The 23,605-nt window shown below is 33.2% G+C and overlaps 1 protein-coding gene across 1 annotated transcript in view; it reads left to right on the top strand.

The window, feature by feature from the left end:
• Positions 1-2,268: 2,268 nt before the first annotated feature.
• Positions 2,269-23,605, top strand: part of LOC132730683 (filamin-A-like) — a gene marked incomplete at its 5' end in the record, with an annotated part of 108,706 nt that continues 87,369 nt past the window's right edge. The window contains 2 exon segments of the mRNA XM_060716662.1: positions 2,269-2,732; positions 23,018-23,269. Of these exon segments, the coding sequence (XP_060572645.1) occupies positions 2,396-2,732; positions 23,018-23,269 (589 nt within the window).

Raw genomic sequence — 23,605 nt, 5'->3', positions numbered from 1 at the left:
AAAAAACCCAAATACATGATGTATCTTACTTAAACTATGCAAGGAAGAAATAGTTTGATTAATTATTCGAGTACCCACGTGAACATGATCTTCAAGTACATGTAGAATATCTGATAATTTACCGAAGAGGGATGGAGGCGGGAGTGTCAATTTGTTTAGTGTTTCTTAGAATTTTCGCGAGACAAAATTAGGCCAGTCAAACATAATCAACATTGTTCGTCTTGAAAACTTGTCTGGCATTTTCATGGACATATAAAAATAGCAAATTTAAAACCTCGTTTAGATTTCTCTCAATGCTTATTTCCCAGAAGATAAACGCAGCCCCACCAATATCTACTGCAGCAAGGGAGAGCACTATTGTTGTAGTTGGCAATCTGCATTAAGGGGAGAGCACGGTGATTGAAAATGATAACTATCCAAACACTCCGTTTCTATAAATATACGAGTAGAGGGACTTAACTTAATATAACTTAAAAAACGTTGGTTTGGAACTCTTATTCACGTGCTTTTAAACTAAGCTTCTTAGGAATAAAATATCTCAAATCTTGTGTTTTGCAAGTCAATATTTTTTGCCTGAGATTAATTATATCAATGAACAAATAAATGATGAACGGTTTGAGGTGGGTGTTCTGTAGACATTTTACAACACTTCCGCGAACACTCCGGGTGAATGAGTTCAAGGGTTATTGATCTTACATTACGCAACGACTAATTGGTCGACAGTTATCAATTAGCCATTGCATAAAACAATAAGGACGTAATTTGTAGAGTAATGATCGATATAAAACACGAGCAACAATTCATGTGGGAATGATAATTAATTAGTAATGCATGTATGTAATAATAAAAGTAGATATTAAGCTACACAATGCGTTGATAAAGGTGAAGTAACTATTGAAATACCGAAAATCAGAACCTAGTTGGGACATAGAAGGAACTATCAAATTACCCAATGATGGAGGGATAATTATGATAACCGCCTGAAATGAGGAGGGGAGGGGGTACTATAAATTTTACCAATAGTCTATAAGAACCTGGGTTAAGTCTGAAACAAACGGATAGCAGGGGGATAACTATAACATTATCAAGAGTATCAGAACCTGTGTTAAGGATAGAGAGGAAATGACTATAAAATAACCAATAGTCTATCAGCCTGTGGGATTAGCTGTAACTGAAAGTGGTTTACTTGGTTTACTGGCCACCAGTAAAGACCCAGACCTTTCTGCACACCCGCGTTGTCTGACTAGGCTCTACAGCCCTTTAACTTTGAATGTTTCCTTAAACTTTGAATGATCCCTTTAACTGCCAATGCTTCTTAAACTTTGAATGGACTGTTACGAATTCAAAGTAGGGCAAATCTATTTCACAAATTCAGCAGTTTAAGGATAAAATCTGGGAGTGAGGTTCTTATAGTTAGGGTTTACTCAACATTCAGGGGGAATAATAATCAATGATTATCTTGCTAATAATCTCACCAATGTCTGATGCAGTCGAGTGTGTGACATTTTGAACAAAATATCAACATAAAGTGAATTTGTGGTTTTCTGTTTTTGTATTAATGTATATCTAGACAACGACATTTCGTATCGAAATGCAAAAATGAAACTAGAATCCGGAGATGTAAAAGTTCTTGGCGTGTAGTTTATCCATAATATTTAAGTATTTGTAAGATAAATTATGGTGTGTTATTACAAGATGATGACATTTGTTGCTCTTTCTACTCAGCGAATTTATCCATGTTAGGCCGTGGTTCCAAGTAGGCCCAATGCTCATGAATTATATTTATTCACGGAAGGTCGGTGATTCTACTCTGGTCCGAAATAATGAATGGGAGTGGGGAGATGGGGGGGGGGGGGGGGTGAAGTTTTCCTCCACAAGTAAAAACATATGACCTCTGCTGGGTTTGTGCGACGTAAAACCCAACCACCAATAATAATAATAATAATAATAATAATAATAATAATGATAATTATATTGTAGTTATAATAATCTTGCCCAGAGTAAAAACGTTTTTTATTATTATTTTCTAAAATTGTGAAAGAAATTGTTTGCAGATAGTTTGCAGTTACAGGTTTCTTGTTATTGCAACATTATTCGGCAAATCTTCTACGGAACTTTTATTTTCAAAATTGTCCATATAAGAACATTTAAACTGCACAATTGATAACAGTTAAATATTTGTGGTATTTGACGAACGTAAACGCATGATATCATTTAACGTTTTTCCCAGCATAAATTTATCATAAACATTTTGTTTGTATTTTTCAGGACGTGTAGGATTGTAGCGTACTTCAAAAAGACCGCCGTCCATTCATCAAGCGAATATTAATTGAAAGCGACACGCACCGATTGGCTAGTTTATTTTTAATCTCGACACGCCCCCAAAACCGTAAACATGAGTGCATACGACGAGGATCTTCTCGACGAAGAGGACGAGGAAACCCCGATGGCGGAAAGAGATTTAGCAGAAGATGCTCAGTGGAAGAAAATCCAAAAGAATACCTTTACAAGATGGGCGAACGAGCATTTGAAGACTGTCGACAAGTCAATAACAGATTTGGAGGCGGATTTGTCCAACGGTTTGAGGCTTATTGCACTGGTTGAAGTTTTGTCAGGCAAGAAATTCAAGTCCATTAACAAGAGACCAAATTTCCGTACTCAAAAGTTGGAAAATGTTACCAAGGCATTGGAATTTCTTGAAAAGGATGAAGGAATTAGAATTGTCAATATCGGTAAGTCAATAGTATTCTTATTTGTAAAAATGTCACACCTGTCAAAAGGTGTGACAGGTAAAACACATGTTATCGAAACTGTCACCATTTCGGATAGGTAGATTAATAGACGGGTGGGTACTGCTCATAATGCACATGTACATTGTTGACACACTAATGTATTAACTATGACAACTTCTCATTAGATTCTGAGTGAGGGATGAATACATGTATGGGGGGGGGGAGGGAGGAGGTGTGCTCTCCTCACCTACAAATCATATATGCAGCAGCTTTTTTGTGTTAGTCAAAACTATTCATAATTTATTCCTTATTATATATTACACTGCGTGAGACAGTATGAGTATTTAGCTTATACATTCAGTATGTAAATACTATACTTATGTCACATATATAACACCATATAAGCATTTACCACCAATCATGACATTTACCAGTCTACACAGTTGATCATACTCAGAATTACACCAATTTATCATGTGTTACATTGAATGCATGACTGTTCATGCAACATCAGCAGTACACATTAAATGGTGATTTTAATGTTTCACATAAATCACAGAAAATGTTGCCTCAGTCTAATATATGTAAACCAATACCGAGACATTCTTTAAATACCCAATACACATTAGTAAAATATAAACATTACCTGGTAAGGCAAGAGATATATGTGTATATTGATTCAAATAGGGCATGTAAATACTGCCACCAGGTGAGAAAAAGGTAAAGAAATATGTAGCTATACATAAGAAAACAAATGCTCCATTTTAAGGAAAAAACAGACACTTTAATTAAGTTAGAATGAAACTTGCAACAACTGCCCCGCCCCCCCTGATGGCTTTATTTTAAGCCCGGGCCCTATTAGATGTCAAACTTGAGAAATTCTAAAAACCTAAAATAAAAACTAGTTTCATGTATCAAAAGTTCATGAACAAAAAGTAAATGCAAAATGGAGTAACAAAACGAAAATGCAAAACAGAGTAGTCACAAAGGCCTTGGGAAAATAAATGACAGACTATTCTCTGTAATTACCTGATTATAGATTCCCCAAGGGAAGTATTTAAATTAGTCAGGCATAGATGTAGACAAGGGTCACAGCCTTGATGCAGGTCAATTCAGATTAAATATTTTTAAAAGGAAGTGAAATACATTACATTTTTGGACCACCAATGAGATGGTTAATGCATCATTTATCTATGCATCACTTTAAATGAAATGAGCCGCGTCATGACAAAACCAACGTTATGCATTTGCGCAGTCTGATCAGGATCCATGCTCTTCGCTTACAAACCCTATAACAAGTAGAGAAACTGATAGCAGACAGCATGGATTCTGATCAGACTGCGCGGATGCGCAGGCTGGTCTGGATCCATGCTGGTCACAAACCCATTATGTTGGTTTTGTCATGACGCAGCTCAAATTTCAGTTTGCAGTTGCTTAATTATAATTCAGTCAATTCATAACTTGTTCATAACTGTTATGTTATGTCATAACATCATTTTGCAAGTTATATTTTTCTTGTGTGCATATTCAAATCAGCAGTCTTCAGTCATGTCAACCTATAAGTTTAATGCAACAAGGCGTGACAGTTTTACTGTGAATGCTTTACAATTTGATTAATTAGAAATCCCAGTTAATTACAAATTTAAGCTGAATAATCATTATAGGAAGTGGTTTAATTAATTGTGGATTATCAAAATTATTTGTTATTAATAACATGACAAACATGATTCAATTCTTTTGAAATAATTGAAGATTTTAGATATGTTTTCTTGGAATGAAAGGTCACTTTCACACCGTTGATGTTGATCTATAAGTTCAAGTTGGGGTCAATATATTGATTTAATCATCAGCTTTATAAAGTACAATGTATATTGTAATTTGGCTGTGAGTCTACTTTTTTTAGAATTTCAAAATGATAGTTTTTACAGAAAAGTTTATTGTCAGTCCATTTAATCAGGGAAGTGGAATTTATCAAGGAAATATTTGAAATTCATTATAAATTGCCATAAAGCTATCATATTTATTATTAGAATTGTGTAATGCTTACAATAACAATCTAGGATGTGTTAACATGGGGACTGGTAGTTTTACTGTGATACTTTTCAACACATTTACTCATTCACTTCAGTATGTCAAGAATAAACAAAATGTTGACCACTACAACATTATCCTATAAAACTTCTACATTTAATCTGTACAAGATAACTATATTTATATTATCTGTAAATATTTACTTAATTTAAGAAGGTTTTAATCTTAGCACAACTTTACACTGACCTGAAAAAGAAAACAAATGATGTCTAATATTTCCGCATTAATTGCTTTGTTAATTAATGACCATTGGAAAAGGCATCAAATTTGTGCTGATGATGTAACACAGAACATACAATATAAAGCACAGCTCATTGCATTAATTGTGTCATTCAGGCTCTTCATATCAAAAGAGAGGGGTCCTCTTCGACTGCTTGGATATGGTTGCTGACTTTTGATAGCTTAATTGCCTATCCACTTCCATTAATTCTAGAAAATCTAAAACTATCCCTGTGATAAAGTGTAGTGGCATCATCCTACAATATTCATGACTGGTCAGTTGATTCAATGTTTAATTGGATGTCTAAATAAATTTTACCTAGCTAAAACAGAAATTGATTTAAGTCTTTGCCACCAGTATGACATCTGTAGACTCTTTACTGTTGACTGACTTTCCCAAAATTGAGAATTAACCGTTCCATAAAATTAATGGAAGCTTGATATTTTCTTTTAAGAAAATAAGCAGGTTAAGAAATACACCGTTTTGGGCTTATCTAGGGTGTAGGTGGTTGGCTTGCTGTGTTTTGGCACTCTCTTAATTTGGTTAACTACGTCATGTGGGATTGGAAATTCTTTTAGATGAGAAAGCTCAGCTGTCTGGCTGTAACAGCCTCAGTAGCTTATGACAAGACGGTTCAAACTTTTTTGAAGCCTGAAATAATGTAGGGACAACCACTTTTTGTTTGCATTCAACTCACTACAGAGAGTGGTAAAGTTCTGTTTTTTAACATTGACTAAGTCATGGTTCACCCTATGAAATAAAATTGCATTTTTAGCTCGACTATTCGATAAGAATAAGTAGAGCTATTGTAGTCACCCGAGCGTCGGCGTCAGTGTCAGCGTCTGTGTCGGCGTAACCACTTATGTTAAAGTTTTTGTAATAGTTCAAATATTTTCAAAGTCCATTGACATATGGCTTTGAAACTTTGCACACTTGTTCACCATCATGACCCCAACCTGTAGACAGGAGGAGGTAACTCTATCAAGCATTTTGACAGAATTATGCCCCTTTTTCGACTTAGAATTTACGTTAAAGTTTTTGTAATAGTTCAAATATTTTCAAAGTCCATTGACATAAGGCTTTGAAACTTTGCACACTTGTTCACCATCATGACCCCAACCTGTAGACAGGAGGTGGTAACTCTATCAAGCATTTTGACAGAATTATGCCCCTTTTTCGACTTAGAATTTACGTTAAAGTTTTTGTAATAGTTCAAATATTTTCAAAGTCCATTGACATATGGCTTTGAAACTTTGCACACTTGTTCACCATCATGACTCCAACCTGTAAATAGGAGGAGGTAACTGTATCAAGCATTTTTTTTTACTATCAAGCACTAAGAATAGTCGAGCTTTGCTGTCCTACCGACAGCTCTTGTTTCTAACTGTCCTTGTCCCTTGCCTGTACACGTTCTAGCATTTCTGTCTTCTGGGCTTGCTGCATCTATGATTAGAACCCCTAGCCCATGTTTGTCAGTTACAAATACAATATGAGATATTACACCTGCCAACAAGTTCTATATCATGTCCTGTATGGGAGAAATATGGCACTATGTTTGGGACACCATTGATTTTTACTCATCTGCATTTATTAGATTATCGGATCAATAATTAATCATTCACTGCCTACCTGGGAAGATTGGTCACCTATTATTTTAATGAAAAAAAAATCATCCTGATTTCTGATTGCCATGATCTTAGAGAGTATGCCACGCCATGATAGGATCTGAGAAAATGCCATGATCTGGGAATATGCTATGATCTGGGAATATGCTATGATCTGAGTCCCAATTCCATCCCTGCTTATTAGTGTCAGGGACTAACCTAAAGTGATATTGGGGGTTTGCTGACAAGTTTTTGCAGCGTCACTAGATTTCATGCTAACCTGTTGATATCTATTGTTTATTGACTCAAAGGACATAGATATATAACTTGAGGTCATGGCATTTGGGGGTTAAGGATTAATTAGATATTCTTTACATGAAGCATTAATTGATTTTTGTATTTAATTTTATAAATTGATATGCATTATCCAAATACAATGACAAATGCTTACCGAAACCTGAGAGCTCTTAACTGATTTTATAACATGGCATTTAAGTTGATAAATAATGAGGACAAATAAAAAAATATATATAGGACATGTTAAATATATGCCAAACCAGGCTGTTGATGTTATTTCGCTTATCATGCATTTTACAAATACGGGAGGGCGTTGGTTGAGTAGACATACTCAATATTAAGCTTCTTTCTAGTCAGAGTAGTTAGTATAATCCATTTAATACACAGATCCAAATAGAGTCGGAAAAATGTAAATGATATGTTGCCTCATGGGTGGTGTGTGGGCTGCAGAATTTATTGACACTCAAATTTTGAATTTCAATTTATTTCTGTCTGCATTTTTTTTTCTTGCTGGTTATTTTGTTGAGGTAGGAAATTTTACCAAAAAGCACTTTTCAACTTATTTTAAGCCACATGAAGTTATATATACAGTAAGAGATATATACTTTATTTCAAAACTGAATATAAATCCTTAAGAATGGACATTTTTCACAGGGTAACTGAATGTTTCGTTCTTTCAATAGTTAAATATGTTTAGGTATCTTAAAAAGTCAATGATCCTTTAAGAGAAAATCCAGGTGCCTTTCTAACAATTGCCATATATCCATCAATTGCTCTTTGGGGTTGGGACCCGGACACTCAGTTTTATGGCACTATGGGGATGGGATTCAGTCACTATTGTTCAGCACTCCAGCACTGAAAAGTGATCAGCTGACCTGAATTGACTTCAGTGTAGACCACTAGACCTGAGTTTTACTAAAACAAGAAAAGAAACTTGTTTAAAAAAAAAGTTGAAAAAAGGACCGTTTGACTATAATACAATATATGAAGGCTCGGCTTGTTTATGGCAGGTTTAGTGTCATGCAATGTTGTAAGGTGACACTGTGACTCAGGTTATACACCACTGTATTATTTATCTATGACATTTTGCTCTAACCAGCATATTTCCGATGTTATCAGATTTCACCCACTAAACATGTAAATGGTCATTATAAACTTAGCATAACAAAACTTACTTGTTCCTATAACAAAGTTCAATTTTATGGTAAATTTGATTCGGACAGAGGACCAACATTTAGAAATGCTCTATTGTTCGTTGAAGTGACATTTTTTTTGGGTAACACAAATGATTTAAAATATCCATTGTTAAGTTGTTATTTTCTCTTCATAAATGTTTTGAATAAACAAAAGATTTACATGAAAATAAACTGCTCATGAAAAGGTTCATATATATGCAAGAACATGGTACATAAAAAAGTTTTATTGTTTATTACCTGTTATGTACTTCTATAAGTGAGAAATTTTAAAAACTTTAAATTTTAATAATATTCGAGTTGAGAAATTTTAAAAGCTTTAAAATTATATTTGAGGCTAAAAGTACATGCATTTGAAAATTTTCAATGAATTTAGTATACTATAAGGGCCCAAGAGAATTAAGTCACAAAATGGCAATGTTAAGTGTTGATGGGTTGGGTAGTAAATTTATCTCTGACACCTTGTTATACACATTGCAACACAGTCATACCGGCAAGAATAAAAAAAGATTTCAAAATTTAGAATCAAGAATAACAAATGAGTAAGATAGGAATTTTCTCTGTGAAGGTGTTTTATCCCAATTAGTTAATAATCATAGGTAATGCTTATCAGGCATCCACCTACATTATGATGTGTTTTTCAACATTCCTGTAGAGTTATCTAGTAAGAGTACGTTTCAGGTTAGTCATTGTAGGTGAAGGATTATCTCTGTTCCTCAGATATTACCCAGCTGCCATTGCTGCAACAAGTGGCAACTCTTGATAATCATATATCCTTTCAACATTTGGCCATATCATAAAAAAAAATAAAAATGCTGGCTTACACTGTTTTGGCAGAGAAATGAGGTTTTCAACCTTGAATATTTTTGATAGATTGTAAATAGATGTTAAGATCCTGGTTAATGGGTATATAGTAACATGTTCATGCCCAGAATTTATGACAGACATTCAATCAAATATGGCTGATAATCCATTGATGACGTAATAGCAGAACTGTGCATTCACCCTTCCCTGTCATTGCCATTATGTAGAAATACACCTCCATTAAACCTTTTAAGAACCCACTGTATTGTCAGAAATAGGCACTGACCTTAGCCCAGTTTTCAGTCTGCCCTCCATGTGAGGATAGATTCATTGTATGAAAGATAAATTAGCTGCACCAGTTTTGTCAAGGTTGTATAATAACTGTGACGCAGTGACAGTATTATTGTGAGTATAGCATAAGCATCATAGGTCAAAATACAGCATATCTCCTTCCTTACAAGCAGAACTTGTCAAGGGATTTATATGGTGTGAGAATTAGCCCGCCCTGTTGATTTACCTGTCTGATAAATTGACTAATGTCAGTGGTCAGTTTATCTGACCATGCATTTAAATTAACCTCAGGGATTTAAAATTTGGTAGCTGTTTTTCAAACATATCTTTAAAATGTAAATACTTGACCTTTTGTTTGAAAAGAGGTCTAAGAGTATTTATAAATTTTATAATGATCAAGTAGCTAATGTTTTTTGTTTTTTTTTTGGAAGAGGGAGGGGGGGGGGGTGAGATTGGACTTAAAGACTTAAAATTACTACTTGTAAACTTCTTGGCATAGAAAGAGTAGTATGTCCTGTTTTAAATACAAAAATAGAAAGTATTGTAAGAAAGGTATATATAAGAGGTAGGGAGTATTGAATACAAGCAGATAAAGAACATGGGTATAGGCATAAAAATAAACGATATTGATCAGTTTGAAGATATCAGTGATTAAAATCTGATTCATTTCCTATATGACTTGTATTAATATTGTGTTACCTGAATGTGTCTGTCCATTTCCTACTTGTACTGTTTAATAGGATGGTGATTCAAAGCTGTAATAAATAAAAGCGTAAGAAAAACAAAATTGGTAATGAATAGGTTATTGTTTGTTATTGTACTTTGTGTTAGGTTTCTGCTTGTTATAGTACTTTACTGGAGTAAATTGGGGGCGTTCAGAGTTAATATAGGAAGTCAATCATACAATACACAGCAATATGAGATTATCATGGCATATATTAAAGTATCACAGCATAATGGACAGTCTCAGTCACTCATCTCATGTATTGTAACAAGTAAAATGGTTGTCACTGCGAACTTGGGAATGATATAACCTTTGGCATTGCTAATCTTTTAACGTACATTGCTATCTTTAAATTGAATTTTGTTGGTCCATTTATTCATATAGCTTAAGTTTAATATGTGGACACTAAAATTGAGGAGCCACAAGTCATTGCTTCAGGTCAAACTGCCAGGCTGGCCTGGATTTTATCACCATTTAATTAGCTTCCAATGAGTTAAGGAGTTACATCTAGTTGAGTTGATTTAGGTGACTTTGTGCTAATAATAGCTGAATATACACTTTGATGTGGTCAACATTGGAAAACTTACCAATATTATTCAAGTATTTAAGTTTAAGACTTGAGCTATGTCATGTTTTCCATAGCAATATAAACCTGCATGTCATGAATATGACTGAACTTCTGATTAAAACATAATTATACTTTACAATAATAATTCCAACTTGAATCAAAATTATAAGGCTTATAGATTAATGAACATGTAATATATATGTACTGAATTTCTTTCCATTATTGTTATTGTTCGGTATTTGAAGGCAAAAATGCTTAATTCTAGTAATAAAGGGCTGATGAAATCAGGTAATTGGCCTATTTAGACTTTGTACTGAGCTTACCATAGGTTTGCTACTTATATAATATAGTGACAAGTCCTAAAATGGTTAAAAATGCAGCTCAATATAATCTAAAGGGCGGCTGAATTTTCATAGTCATAAGGATAACAAAAGAGTATAAATCTCAGACATTGACTCCACCATCCTCTACCATATGAAGCTGAATGATTTGTCCTTCAACCATCATTCACACACCATCATTCACAACATTAAACTAAATGTACAGTATCATTGGTATCACTTTACCATTTAAATGAGGTAGTGTTACACGGAATGTTATAAACACCATTTAAGTACACAGTTTGTAGGCAACTTTCATCAATCTACCTGTAACCTGGCCGCTGGCCTTTTAATGAAAGCTAACACTGATCTTTACACATCACTTAATTAAGCATTAAAAATTTAAATAGTAGTTTCACAAATGTTTACTCCACATCTTTTATATGTTTAGAAGGCATGCAACCAAAGGTTTTCATTAATGTAACTATACTCAAAAGCATGAATTTGGTAAATTCAAATTATAGAACAATTTTGGATCCACATGGTTTCAGTTCTCCAGGGGTTTGAACTGTAAAGTTGCATTAACCATTGCTGCCCATGAACAGGCTCATGAAATCAATTTTCTTTTCATGTTTGGCATCCTTAAATGGTTCCCTTTTAATCAATTTCGTAGATGTTCTAGCTTGTACATGGTTCTAGGACAGTTAGCTTTGCTATGTACATGTACAATGAAATTACTGGTATTATTAAACAATAAATTTGTTGTGTTTCATGTATAATTGTTGTTACATAAAAGCATTCACATTCCAAATAAGTGTGTTTCAGGTTTGATCTGACATATGTTTGGAATTTGATTCTGTTCATTTACAGGAAAAAGGAATTTACTGTTAATTTACATGTAAGAATAAAAAACCTTTTCATTTTGTATATTCCAATTTTTAAGGTTTTACCCATGCACCTACTCAGCCAAATAGTATAATATACATTGTATTTGACTGCAAATTCCAGCTAGATTCTCAGGATAGGAAAACTTCAGCTTCTTCAGAAAGCCCTCACCAACTGAATGTGATGCCGGCATGCAAGTCAGTGTGCAGTCTAACCTGACTCGGGCTATACTGTTGGTAGCTGAGTTTTTGTATTTTGATATTTAGAAAGCCGTAAAACTTCAGATGGAGTGGTCCAAATTCAACAAGAGTAGGGTTAGTCAGGATCAACTTACAGCTTGGTATGCAGTGCTATTGTCTTGTAACATTCTAGCACATGGAATAGATAACCCACCTGCTGTTACCTGACATAGAAAACCTTTGGTAAATGATAAATGATGAATTATACTCCTATTAAACTCATTACCCTGAAGTCAGTCTGGTTTGTTGGTACCAGGGAAAATGCAAGTACAAATGTGATCAGTTATAAATATACAAAAAGTCCTTATATGTAGGCCTATGTAATGATATGGACTGAATAGAAATGTTTTTTATGCATAAACTGTAACAGTTAGTGACATATAAAACATGCATCATATAAATTCTGTTTTCATATTTTAACGCTGACAGTTGTATGCCTCATTACTAAAGCACTTGTCAGAAATAACTATCACCTCTCGTCATTTTGCATTTTTACACATTTGTCCTTGGCATTGCATATCTGTTCTGAACAAAATTTCCCCCCACACTGAGATATTATTGAGTACAGACAAGTAATTCTATTACAAGTACTGGTCCCTTGCCAAACTGTAAGGTTAGAGTTCTAGAATAATGCAGCAGGAAAAGTAGTTTTATGTTGATACCCTCCAAAGTTGTGGTTCTGTTATTTATACCCTTGAAGCTGCCATTGTAAGCTTCCAATTTGTTACTCTCTAAGCTGTTGTTGTGTTACTCTCTAAGCCAATGTTATGTTCCACACAGCATGTGTACCTTTACCTGCTCTCAGGCAAGACATGAAGTAACAAATTGACATGTTATATTATTGTGAAGAGAAGTTAATTTAATTAGACCAGCATTGGTACAGTCTCAATAAAACACTGGACGTTTCTTGGATCAGAATTCTTTACATTGTTAATGAAATCTCGTATCCTGCCTACTTTGTGATATTTCTATTAAAAACAGGTGTTTTCAATGACTGAAATGGGTGACTAAATTATTTACATGGATATTCCAGTTCAGATGAAGGCTTTAGCCATTGGCTGTGTTTTGTCAGTTCATATAAGCTATAGATCTGTGATAAAAGCCCTATCCAGTATTTGAGTATTTGACTTGTCTTGCTTTGAGTAATCTTGGAATAATCCAGTAACTAGTGATGATTTCAGGGATTTCATGATTAAGGTACTTTGATGTAGTCACTGCAGTCAGGTCTTACTGGTGGTATAAGACTCAGCTGGGCTCTATAAACTAAATATAAATCAGATCTATATTATTATATTTATCCCTTCCAGTACTTGACTCGATGTGAACATGAAACATATATGCTGTATACTTTCAGTGTACTCTCATTATTACCTCATATTAGTATACAATGACATACACAGTAGATACACAAGAAGTACGTTTATAGTACTCTTTTTCACTCTTTCTGAGTAATCTTTGTTTATCATGTTGACTTGTCACATATTTTCATAATTTTACATCTGTTCTAGCCATCTGTGATTTAAATCAACAAAATAACTCAAGACACATCATTTTGTAATGAAACATCCTGAATTGTTTTATTTCAGTTTTTTATTTGTTGTCATCCTATAATCATCATGAACAGATTTCTTACCATCTTTTGACATATAATTTATATATAGCCATCTGAAGACTTTGAGCTTTTTGCAGTGGCACACCAGACTTTTCAAAGAACATAAATTTGTAAAGCATTATCTATTTATAAGTTAAGTGATGCCAGTAAAACTACAATAATTTGCTGCGTAACAATATCAAGTTATTGCCAGAATTATTTCCTCACAATTTTATGCTTTGTCAAGTTTCTTGTCATTGACACTGTTAGGAAATAGGGGGTCACATAAAGATGTACAAAGTTTGTGAGAAAAACAAGTTTTATCTAAGATTTCAAAATACAGCTTTAAAAACAACAATTCTTAATTAAACTGAAAGACACACACATAGTTACTATATATAATTTTGCACTTTTAACTATTTCTATATATATAATATATAGGTATTCTTGGAACTTATTTACACAGCACAATTATTCTATAATATCATCAGACAACAAGCAAGCCATTGTAAATAAATGGCAAGAGTTTTGAAATTTTATAAAAATTAGCAATTATAAACCTCTGAAAGAACAATGATGAGAAACCCTGGTGATCTGTTTTCTTGCCTTCTTTCTGATCTGAGAAATATTGCTTTGAGATTATTAAGTTCTTTCCGAACAAAATGCTGATTTGTTTTTCACAAGAAAGATTTATTACACCTTTCCACAAAAGTTGAGTAGTACATTCCTGGAACATGTCAGGTTTTTGGCAGACTTTTCAACTGCAAGGAAGAACAAGTAGTAAAAAAAATCAGTTTAACAAAAATATTTCTTTGTAAACTCTTTTTTGATCTCAATGTTCATGTCTGAAATTTGTTTGAAATGAAAGGTTCTGTTATTGAATGGTTACAAGTTATGGTTACTTTCTGAAAAACATGATTGTAATAATAAGGTAACAGCATTTGCTGAGGGCACACTTGGTAGTGGTTGCTTGAGCTGGGAACAAGTTATTTAATTTAAGTCACCCTCCTGTTTGTTAGAAATCTCCTCTTGATGTTCATTGTGGAATTCATAGAAAAGAGCATGGTCTATATTTTATTAGCAGCATAAAGCCTGGTGCTGAACAGTTTGCTTTTTTATAAACTTAGTTGTTTTACAGTTCCAAATGCACTTAAGTTGTTCTACAGTTCCAAATGCAAAGCAGGGTTGCGGTTATTGTTTGTGACAAGGTTGTGATGTTCCAGTTGAAATTTACCTAGGTGTATGCTTTTTACTGACTTTGAATGTATTGTAATGAGCAGGGCTCCTTTAAAAAGTCAAACCAAAGCTTTTGTTTACCATGTGTAACAAATTGCACTGCTCCTCCAAAGGTAAAGTTTTAGTTTTTGTAAGGGTGTAAGAATACTTGCAAGGGTTCATCACCATTCAAAATATGAACTATAATCTAAAGATAATAATTGTATATATTAAAATCAAATGTTCTTTGCATGCCACTAAACAAAGCAGGCATTTTTGGCAACACTACCTCCTCAAACATTTAAATTATTATGGAATGAGAGTAAGGTATCCCTAGAGACATTAACTGCCAAGGAATAATCAAACAAATAAGAGAAACATTTGTGCATGTTGTTTGAATTACAGTCCATATCATGTTGTATGTGACTGATACAATTCTTGGCTTCTTTCATTTTTCCAAAAGTCTCGGTATCTCTAAAAGTTCTCATAGATCTCTAGGAATGTTGAATTATAACATGCATATAGGTGTTGTTTTTCAACAGGGGGATTTTCAGTAAAACTGATTCTTTTGAAAATCATCTTTTGAAGAATTTTTTATTGATCATTTTAGCATTTTTTGATGCCATGCAGATGCAAAAATGTCAGAATGAACAATGTGCATTGTGGGAAAGCAGAAGATAAATGTACTTTGTAATGCCTGTCTGGTAAACTTGAACAAAGAGGCAGATCTAGATTGCAAAATATTTCTCTACCTTGTTTTTTGTCTGCTTTGTTCTTGGACCTCCCTAAAGAAATCTTGCTACATGTAGATAACATTTATGCAAATGTATTTACCCTAAACCACACTTAAATTATGTCCATCTTTCAGACTGGACTCCATAAAAGTAATGTATTGACCCAATAACTGACAGTGCAGACCATAGTCAGATGGGATAAATGTGCAAGTTATTCTTTGTTTTCACTTGTCACATTGATACAATCTTTCCCTTTTCCTTGAATACTATATTTAAATGGAATAGGATTATTCCCCCTCCAGTAAAGCTCAAAATTTGCACTACATGTATGATTTGAGTTTTTGACTATGTCTGAATGTCAAAGAATGTTCAGCAGCGAGTTAATTTGTGAATTTAGTTAAAAAGAAGATTGATGTTTTACAGTGTTTGATGAACCATCAAAATGTTCCACTTGTAAACTGGAAGTTGTTTATGATTTCCATGCGTTCCATCATTATTTTATCTTACTGATGCACACACCATGATGAATTTGTTTACTCTCCTTTTCCTGAATAGCCTGCAAGTTATGTTTCCAGGATTTCAATATTGAAATTATAAAAATAAGCATCCAACTCTCAAGGGTCTGATGGTCCCAGACTTATGATAAAGACAGCACAGGTCTGATACTTTTGCCGCCATTCTTAATACTCAAAGTCAGATGACCATCGTTGCGCCACTCTTAATACTCAAGATCAGTCATGACCATGGTTGTAATAGTGTAAAGTACTCAGCTCCATGCACCACAAAGTAAACCTTTTGTTGTCCAGAAAATGTTGACCTTGTTTGTGTTATGTATGTACAAGATTGATAAGGCTACAGATATGTTTGGATCATAAAATATCCATTACAGCATTAAAATGGTGACAAAATGGTAGTATTAAATAGATTAAGGTGATTGAACCTGGGATGTTTATACTTGAAAAGTGAAAAGGTATCTGACTGTCATGCTCTATTTGATAATATATATAACAATACAGCCAGTGAAAAGTGCATAAGAAAAAAAAATCATTTGAGGAATATATCTTTATTTATACTGCAAGCTTTAGGATAGAACAGAACAAAACAGTCTTGAAGTGGATGTCTTGAGGGCCTTGGGCATAGTTCCTGTAAATTCATCTGTCTTGGCATTTTAGTTCTATTTTCATCAACATACCCTCTTCTTTTAGTCGTAACGTTCAGATTGGTATTTTCCCAAAATTTCTCTATACATGTATATGTTTGATTTCTGTATAAATTTATAACTTATTGATCATCTTTAACCTTTAAAAGCAGTTTAAGGGGATAAACTTCTGTGACCCCTGTCTATTAGCTGAATATAGGTTTAACAAAGAAGTTGCAACAGAGATTTATTAAATTGGCATCTGAGGCACTGTATGCCAATGGACTGATTTAAGTTTTCATTTAAAAAATCTTGTATAGTAAACACTAACATTTAAAAAAATCTTTAATAGTAAACACATACGGGGCTTGTAACTTTCAAATTCTTGTTATTGTGTGGTATTGAAAAGTGAAAATTACTAGACACTCGCTCATTTAGATCGTACAAGTTGATAACCTTAACTGTTTGTTATTGTAAAATATTTGACACACCTGTGCAAGTTGATTTTCAAGAGTTTGCACTTTTAATTGATCAAATACAGGTAGTCAAATTACACTGCGGTGGTTTAAAATTAGGACTTTTACCATATTTGGTAGTACAAGTAGTTAATATGTGGGAGGTTTTTGTTACGCAGGCTCGTAAAGACGATCTTGCATGACGACTGACTAGTAGAAGTTTAACATTTTAAACAACATCTACCTTTACTGGTATATAAAGATTATCTTACTGCAGTTTAATGAAATTATGACTCATTGAATTAAAATCTAATCTATGAATGAACAAGTTTAACATACACTGTTGTTTACTGCAGTACATTTAAATGTAATAAACATGATGTCATTTGGCCATTTGATGTTGACTTTATGGATATTGTACTGATATATGAATTATGTGACAGTAGTATCTTAATATTATCTAAAATACACAAATATTATATAAAATTTCACATCTTTAATGTGAGTGCAACGAGCATGACGGTTCTAGCTCCGTAACACTCTTGGCCAGTCAAAGACTACTTTGATTTGTCCCTCTACAAATTCAGCTGGAAAGTCATTGTGACCCATAATTGACTTTGGCAGCATCAGTACTTTGTTAATGAACTATTAAAAAAACAACTATTTAAAATGTGTCATATTGACTTTGGTATATTACTTACACAACATTAGTTTACTATTATCATGATGGAGACGAAATTCAGTCACCAAAAACAGCAAACAACTAAAACTGAATAACGATTATGCCTTAAAATTTAATGTAAATATAATTTATTTATACATGTATTTCATAAAAAATCCACATTTAAAGTTTTGATAATAAATATTAAGGTTAATATTAAATATAAATTCAAGGAATGTACATATTTAAATGATAAATATCTGCATAAATATCTGAATGACCTAGATGTAGATGCAGGCACCCATTGAAAATCATTGTCACTTAAAATACCATATGTCTAGACATAGGTTACTAGGAACTGGTTGTCATCTTTTGTTATAGGCTTTGCCTGTAGGTATCTTAATACAGAAATTCATTTATTTAAGTCAGAGCCCCAACTGGGAGATTAATGTTTCCTGCATTCAGTCCTACCTGTATGATTAACACAGCTGGAGCCTTTAAATTGGCCCACAAGTGACTAAATTACCCACAATATCATTTATTTACCCACAATGACATGCTGTGTTGAAACTGATAGTTTGGGATTGTTTTGTACCATTTTCATTGTTGATTGTGACCATGGCATATACTGTATACAATGTCCATATATGGGTAAAAATATTTGAGAAATCAATGTTGTAATAAATATCAAATGCTACTAGGAATGGTATATAGGTGACTTAATTTGATGTCGCCACCAGTTTGGTTATTTTTAACTTTATGTTGAGTTATCCCATCATATTCATGCTTCATGCATTACATGTATGTAGTGATGGTCTTTAGACGTGAATTATGGTACACAGGTAAACATGTGCACAGATGTAAACTTAAAGAACATATAATATCAGCCCCTTAGGTTATAAATGTAGTATATTCTTGCCCATGTTATTTATTTCAATTTCAGTGGCAAGGGTAAATAAACCAAACACACACACACACATACAAAATAATTACTAGCCACCAGAATTAGAGGCTGACATTTTAGCTTGGCCATTCACAACCTGCACACTTTGCACTCTTAATTGCTTGACTGCTTTTCAAATTCAAAGCAGGGCAAGTCCATTTATGCAAATTTAGTATGACCAAGTTTGACAGATAGCCTGATATACATTTAAGGCACACACAGTGTTTCACTGCAATGTTTTGGGGTATAGATATAGTATATCCAGATTTTCAATTGTTTGTGTTTACTTTAAAGATTGGTATATCAGATGACAGGAGATTTGCAAAGATTAGTTGTAATAGAAGAACTTCATTATGTTATGGGACAGTAGGTGCAAACTTGTTTGCAAATCATTAAAAATTTGTACTATAGTATATAGCTGACACTACAAGAATATAAGCTTTTAAAGCAATACACTCCTAGAAGTATGTAAGAAATTAAAAAAAAATAAGTTATTTACATTCATATTTAAAAAAAAGTTAAATATATGAGGAATGTACCTTTAACTTATTTGATCAAGGTGTGTTCCAAAATGTGGTTTAAACAAATGTATTTTTTATTCAAAATGTTATGTTATCTATCATAAATAAGTGTTCTTGTCTGAAGTAAAAAGTGTAGGAGGTGAAAATGATAAAACGTATCACTATAAGTCATGTTAGTTTGTTTTTTTCACAGATAAAATATGAATCTGTTGATTTTTTTTTGACATACAGAAAATTTATTGCGTCATTGTAAATACTTTAAGTTTTCATGAAGAAAAATAAAAGAAAGAAAATTAGATCTCAATATTTAATTGTATACCTGGGAATTCAGAAATGTCTTGAAATTATTTAGATCTGTTGAGAAATCAATTATCATACTTATTTAAAATTAAAACTCTCTGAAATTTCAGCAGATTTTTCATGCTGTATATATAGTTATCATTATAATATTCCAAGGTAGATAATGCCAGAAGTATTCCAAACACAGTTTCCAGGTAATCACTTAGTGTAACATGATATACTCTCCCCAACACTTCAAGGAATTAGAAACCTGGCTTTATTATTTATTTTTGGGATAAACAATAGTTACACCTTTCATTACTTATCGGATTTCTTGAAGGAAAGAATATGTTCCTATGAAGTTAATATCTTCTGTATATATTTCACATATATCTCACAGCAGGCTGTAAATATATCACAGACAGAGTTATTTCCCCTCCTTGTATTTGTTAATGCCTTAATGGATATACCTGATTGCACTTGGGGACTTGAATTAGCAACACTGTTGTAAATTATTATATAAGGTCTATAATAGTGAAGTCATTATTGTGTTGTATCCTTAATTGGGTTACAATCGTAATTAAGTTGAGTACAGGTTACAATATTGTATTTCTGAGATCATTCAAGATCACATATACTGGTATCTGATCAACTATGCTATATTTCTAACACGTGTTACGCTCATCAAATATTGATAGCTTATCCATATAACAACAGTCCTATCCAATCTTTTAAAATATCTTGCCTGGAAGATGTAGAAAAACACACAAAAAACATGGATATAGAGCTCTGATAGTTGGGACTCTTGCCTCTTGTTGATCAGAGATAAGGAATTCATTTAAAAAATGAAAAACAGAAATGAATAAATAATGATTGAATTGAAAAGGATTTGAATTATATTATGCAGAAAAGGTTATAACTGCTTTGATTGTCTAACTCATAGCGAGCGATTGATTCCACCCATGTGACTAGGGCAGACCTAGATCAGGCGGAACATCCATGCTGTCTGATCATGGTCTGCAATGTTCCCTGTTATGCAGTTAGTACTTTTTTTAATTATTCCAAAAAATAATGAATGGTTTTGTCCAGATTGAAAAAAACTGTTAAAGATATTTAGTGTGGTAAAGGTTAATTTCTTAGAGCCCTCAAAATAATGATAAATTATATAATAATACCTTAACCTTTAATGCAGCAGCTTCCAGCAACACCCACACACGTTCAGTGTTTTATTTTGTTAGGAATTCATTTTTGGATTGTCCACTAAGGTCAGGATTTGACCAGCAATATGTCCTGATTTTAAAGTCAAAATCCCAGCTATAATCCTGTGGTGAGTCAGGGAGTGCAGCAGTGGCCTAGTGCAGACTAAATGTGTTCAAATAAGATGACAATATGAAGGAAAACTTGAAAATTTAAAACATATTGAGGTCAATCTGTCTTAGTTGTATCTGAAATGACTTTTAAAGTAAAGAGAAATATTGATGAATTGCTGGATTTGTTACATGCAACACTTTATAATGTGACTGTCATATATATTCCTGTCAGTTGTAAATAACAAATAAATCATCCCATTTTAATATTAGGTCTTTAAAAACGGTCTTAACCTAAGTTGTAAAATAGTGATATTAACCTGAATAAACAATAAAATACAATTTATTACTTCTATTTAAGGCAGCTACCTACATTTTACTCTCGATACAATATTGATATAACTGCATATAAAATATAGAGGCAGATAACATTGTTGTGCATTAACTATATAAATATGCATTTACCTTCCCTCTATGGCATCATTTTGTCTGATAAAATGTTATATATTTTACTATCTTGATGCAGTCAGTGTAGAAATATGCTACAGTAATACAAACAGGTTGTGGAATTTTACTTGAAGTGGGCGTTAGTTTCAAGTGCAGCGTAACTAATTTTGAAGCGTGCAACAGCAAAGTGCTAAGTTTATCATATTAATGATTCACTAGGTTGTCTCCATATTAATGTTATTTTAAAAAAATATAATATTATGTTCTATGTAACAAATGAAATGACAAAAATCTATTATGAATGTTTCAAATAGTTAAAAGGTAAGTGTAGCCCGAAGTATACAAAACAGTCACCCTCCAACATAATACAAGGTTACAAAATTGCCTTCGATATCATTAGTTACAAATGATAGAAAGAAAATGAGCTGAGTATGCACATTTGATATGAATCACACAGTTTCATTTGCAAGACTTTAAATTGTCTCCTATTGGCAGAATTGATTTAATTCTTTGTTAAAGTAATTTACTTTAGAAAGATGAACAGTCTGCGGACAGTTTTGCTTAATATGTTAAGTGTTTGCCACTCATTTGCCAGTGACTTTGGGATTGAGCTCTACTGGTGTCAATTAGTTTTCTTTTTTTGACAACAAAGCTTTGAACCGGATCGGTTAGTGATTTTTCAAAAATATAAAATATATATTAAACTTAGCATATTTTCAGATTTTTTTTGTCTTCTTTCTCGTGCAGTATCACACATACACACCACTGCTTATATGGCTATGTTACTGTGACCTTTGCACAATTTTCTCCTTTATTAATTTTTTGCTACATCATCAAATATTATAAAAAAACAAAGGAGTAATTGTGTAATTAACAATGAGCCATATGCATTATGTGGTATGCATTTACCTACCCCCCCCCCCCCATTTCACCACTACTCACATCGCTGATATACTGTGATAAATTGATAAAAATTTGTTATCGCTGATCTTTGAAGTGGTGTTTTGCATACTTTACTACTTACTATTATGTTGCTTGAAGTGCTCTTGATGTTTTCATAGGAAGTCATAGCTTTTGTTTGATAAATCCTTGTATTATTTTTTTTATGTTTTGTTTATTGAAACTTCTTATATAAAAATTAAGACTCAAGTGTTGTAATAAAAGTATGCAAAGGCTAATAAGACTAAGTGTGCCAGGCACAGGATTGGTTGCAACCATAATCATGTACTTTGAGCGACGTTGTACATGTATTTCTTGCAGCACAAATTGACTTTTATTTAAAGAACAATGCACTCTCATGACCCTTATTTAATTACATCTTTTTTGCAACAATTTCCAGGCTGCCTCAAATATGGCCGTCTGCACCAAATAAATAAATATATCAAATACATGCACAAGAACTGTCCTCTTGTAGTACATGTATATTGTAACTTTTCGTCTGTTCAGTCGGGGATTTGGTAGAATGTGACTGCTTTGTGTTCAATATAAAAATATCTCCTATCAAAATAAATTTTCAAAAATCACATGTCAAACAGAATTCATTCACTCACACAACAAAAAAGTCTTATTTTATCAAAACCCATCTACATATATACATGTACTCAAATTTACTTTTACTCAGTGCCAAATTCATAAGTGTATACTTTTATATGGGTATAGCAGTTATTCAAACTTATTTTGTTGAATTTACAAAAGTTGTATTATTCTTGTCATTTCTTGCAATTAAACTTGGTATTTATTCAATGTTTGTCATTTCAGATTCTGGAGATATTGTGGACAGTAAAATGAAGTTGATCCTGGGTTTAATATGGACCCTTATTTTACATTATTCCATCTCCATGCCCATGTGGGAGGGAGAAGAGGAACAACCCCAGGAAGGTGGACCCACACCAAAACAAAGATTGCTCAACTGGATTCAGGGCAAGGTGCCCGACTTGCCAATCAAAAACTTCACCACTGACTGGAATGACGGCAAGGCCATTGGTGCCTTGGTAGATGCCCTTGCTCCAGGTAAGTTTTGAACCAGTCTGAGTAACGTAACTGAATGCTCAAAGTTGATGTTTGGATATCAATGTTCTACATTTTCATTATCATCAAGATTTTTCATGGTGGTGTCTTTGGCTGAGTGGTTAAAGTCATTGACTTCAAATCACTTGCCTCTCATCACTGTAGGTTTGACCTGAGAAAGCATGCCAAATTCTACATATGAGAAAGGTAAACAGCTAGCTCACAGACCGTCAGTGGTTCTACTCAGGAACCTGTTTGTGCCTGAAATAATGTACAGAGTCAGAGAGGCACCTAACAATTATATCTTTGGTAACAATTATTAACTAAATGACCATCATC

Source organism: Ruditapes philippinarum, unplaced genomic scaffold, assembly GCF_026571515.1.
Source record: "Ruditapes philippinarum isolate M1 unplaced genomic scaffold, ASM2657151v2 ctg877_1_1_1_1, whole genome shotgun sequence".
NCBI lineage: Eukaryota > Metazoa > Mollusca > Bivalvia > Venerida > Veneridae > Ruditapes > Ruditapes philippinarum.
This window is presented reverse-complemented; position numbering and strand designations above follow the sequence as displayed.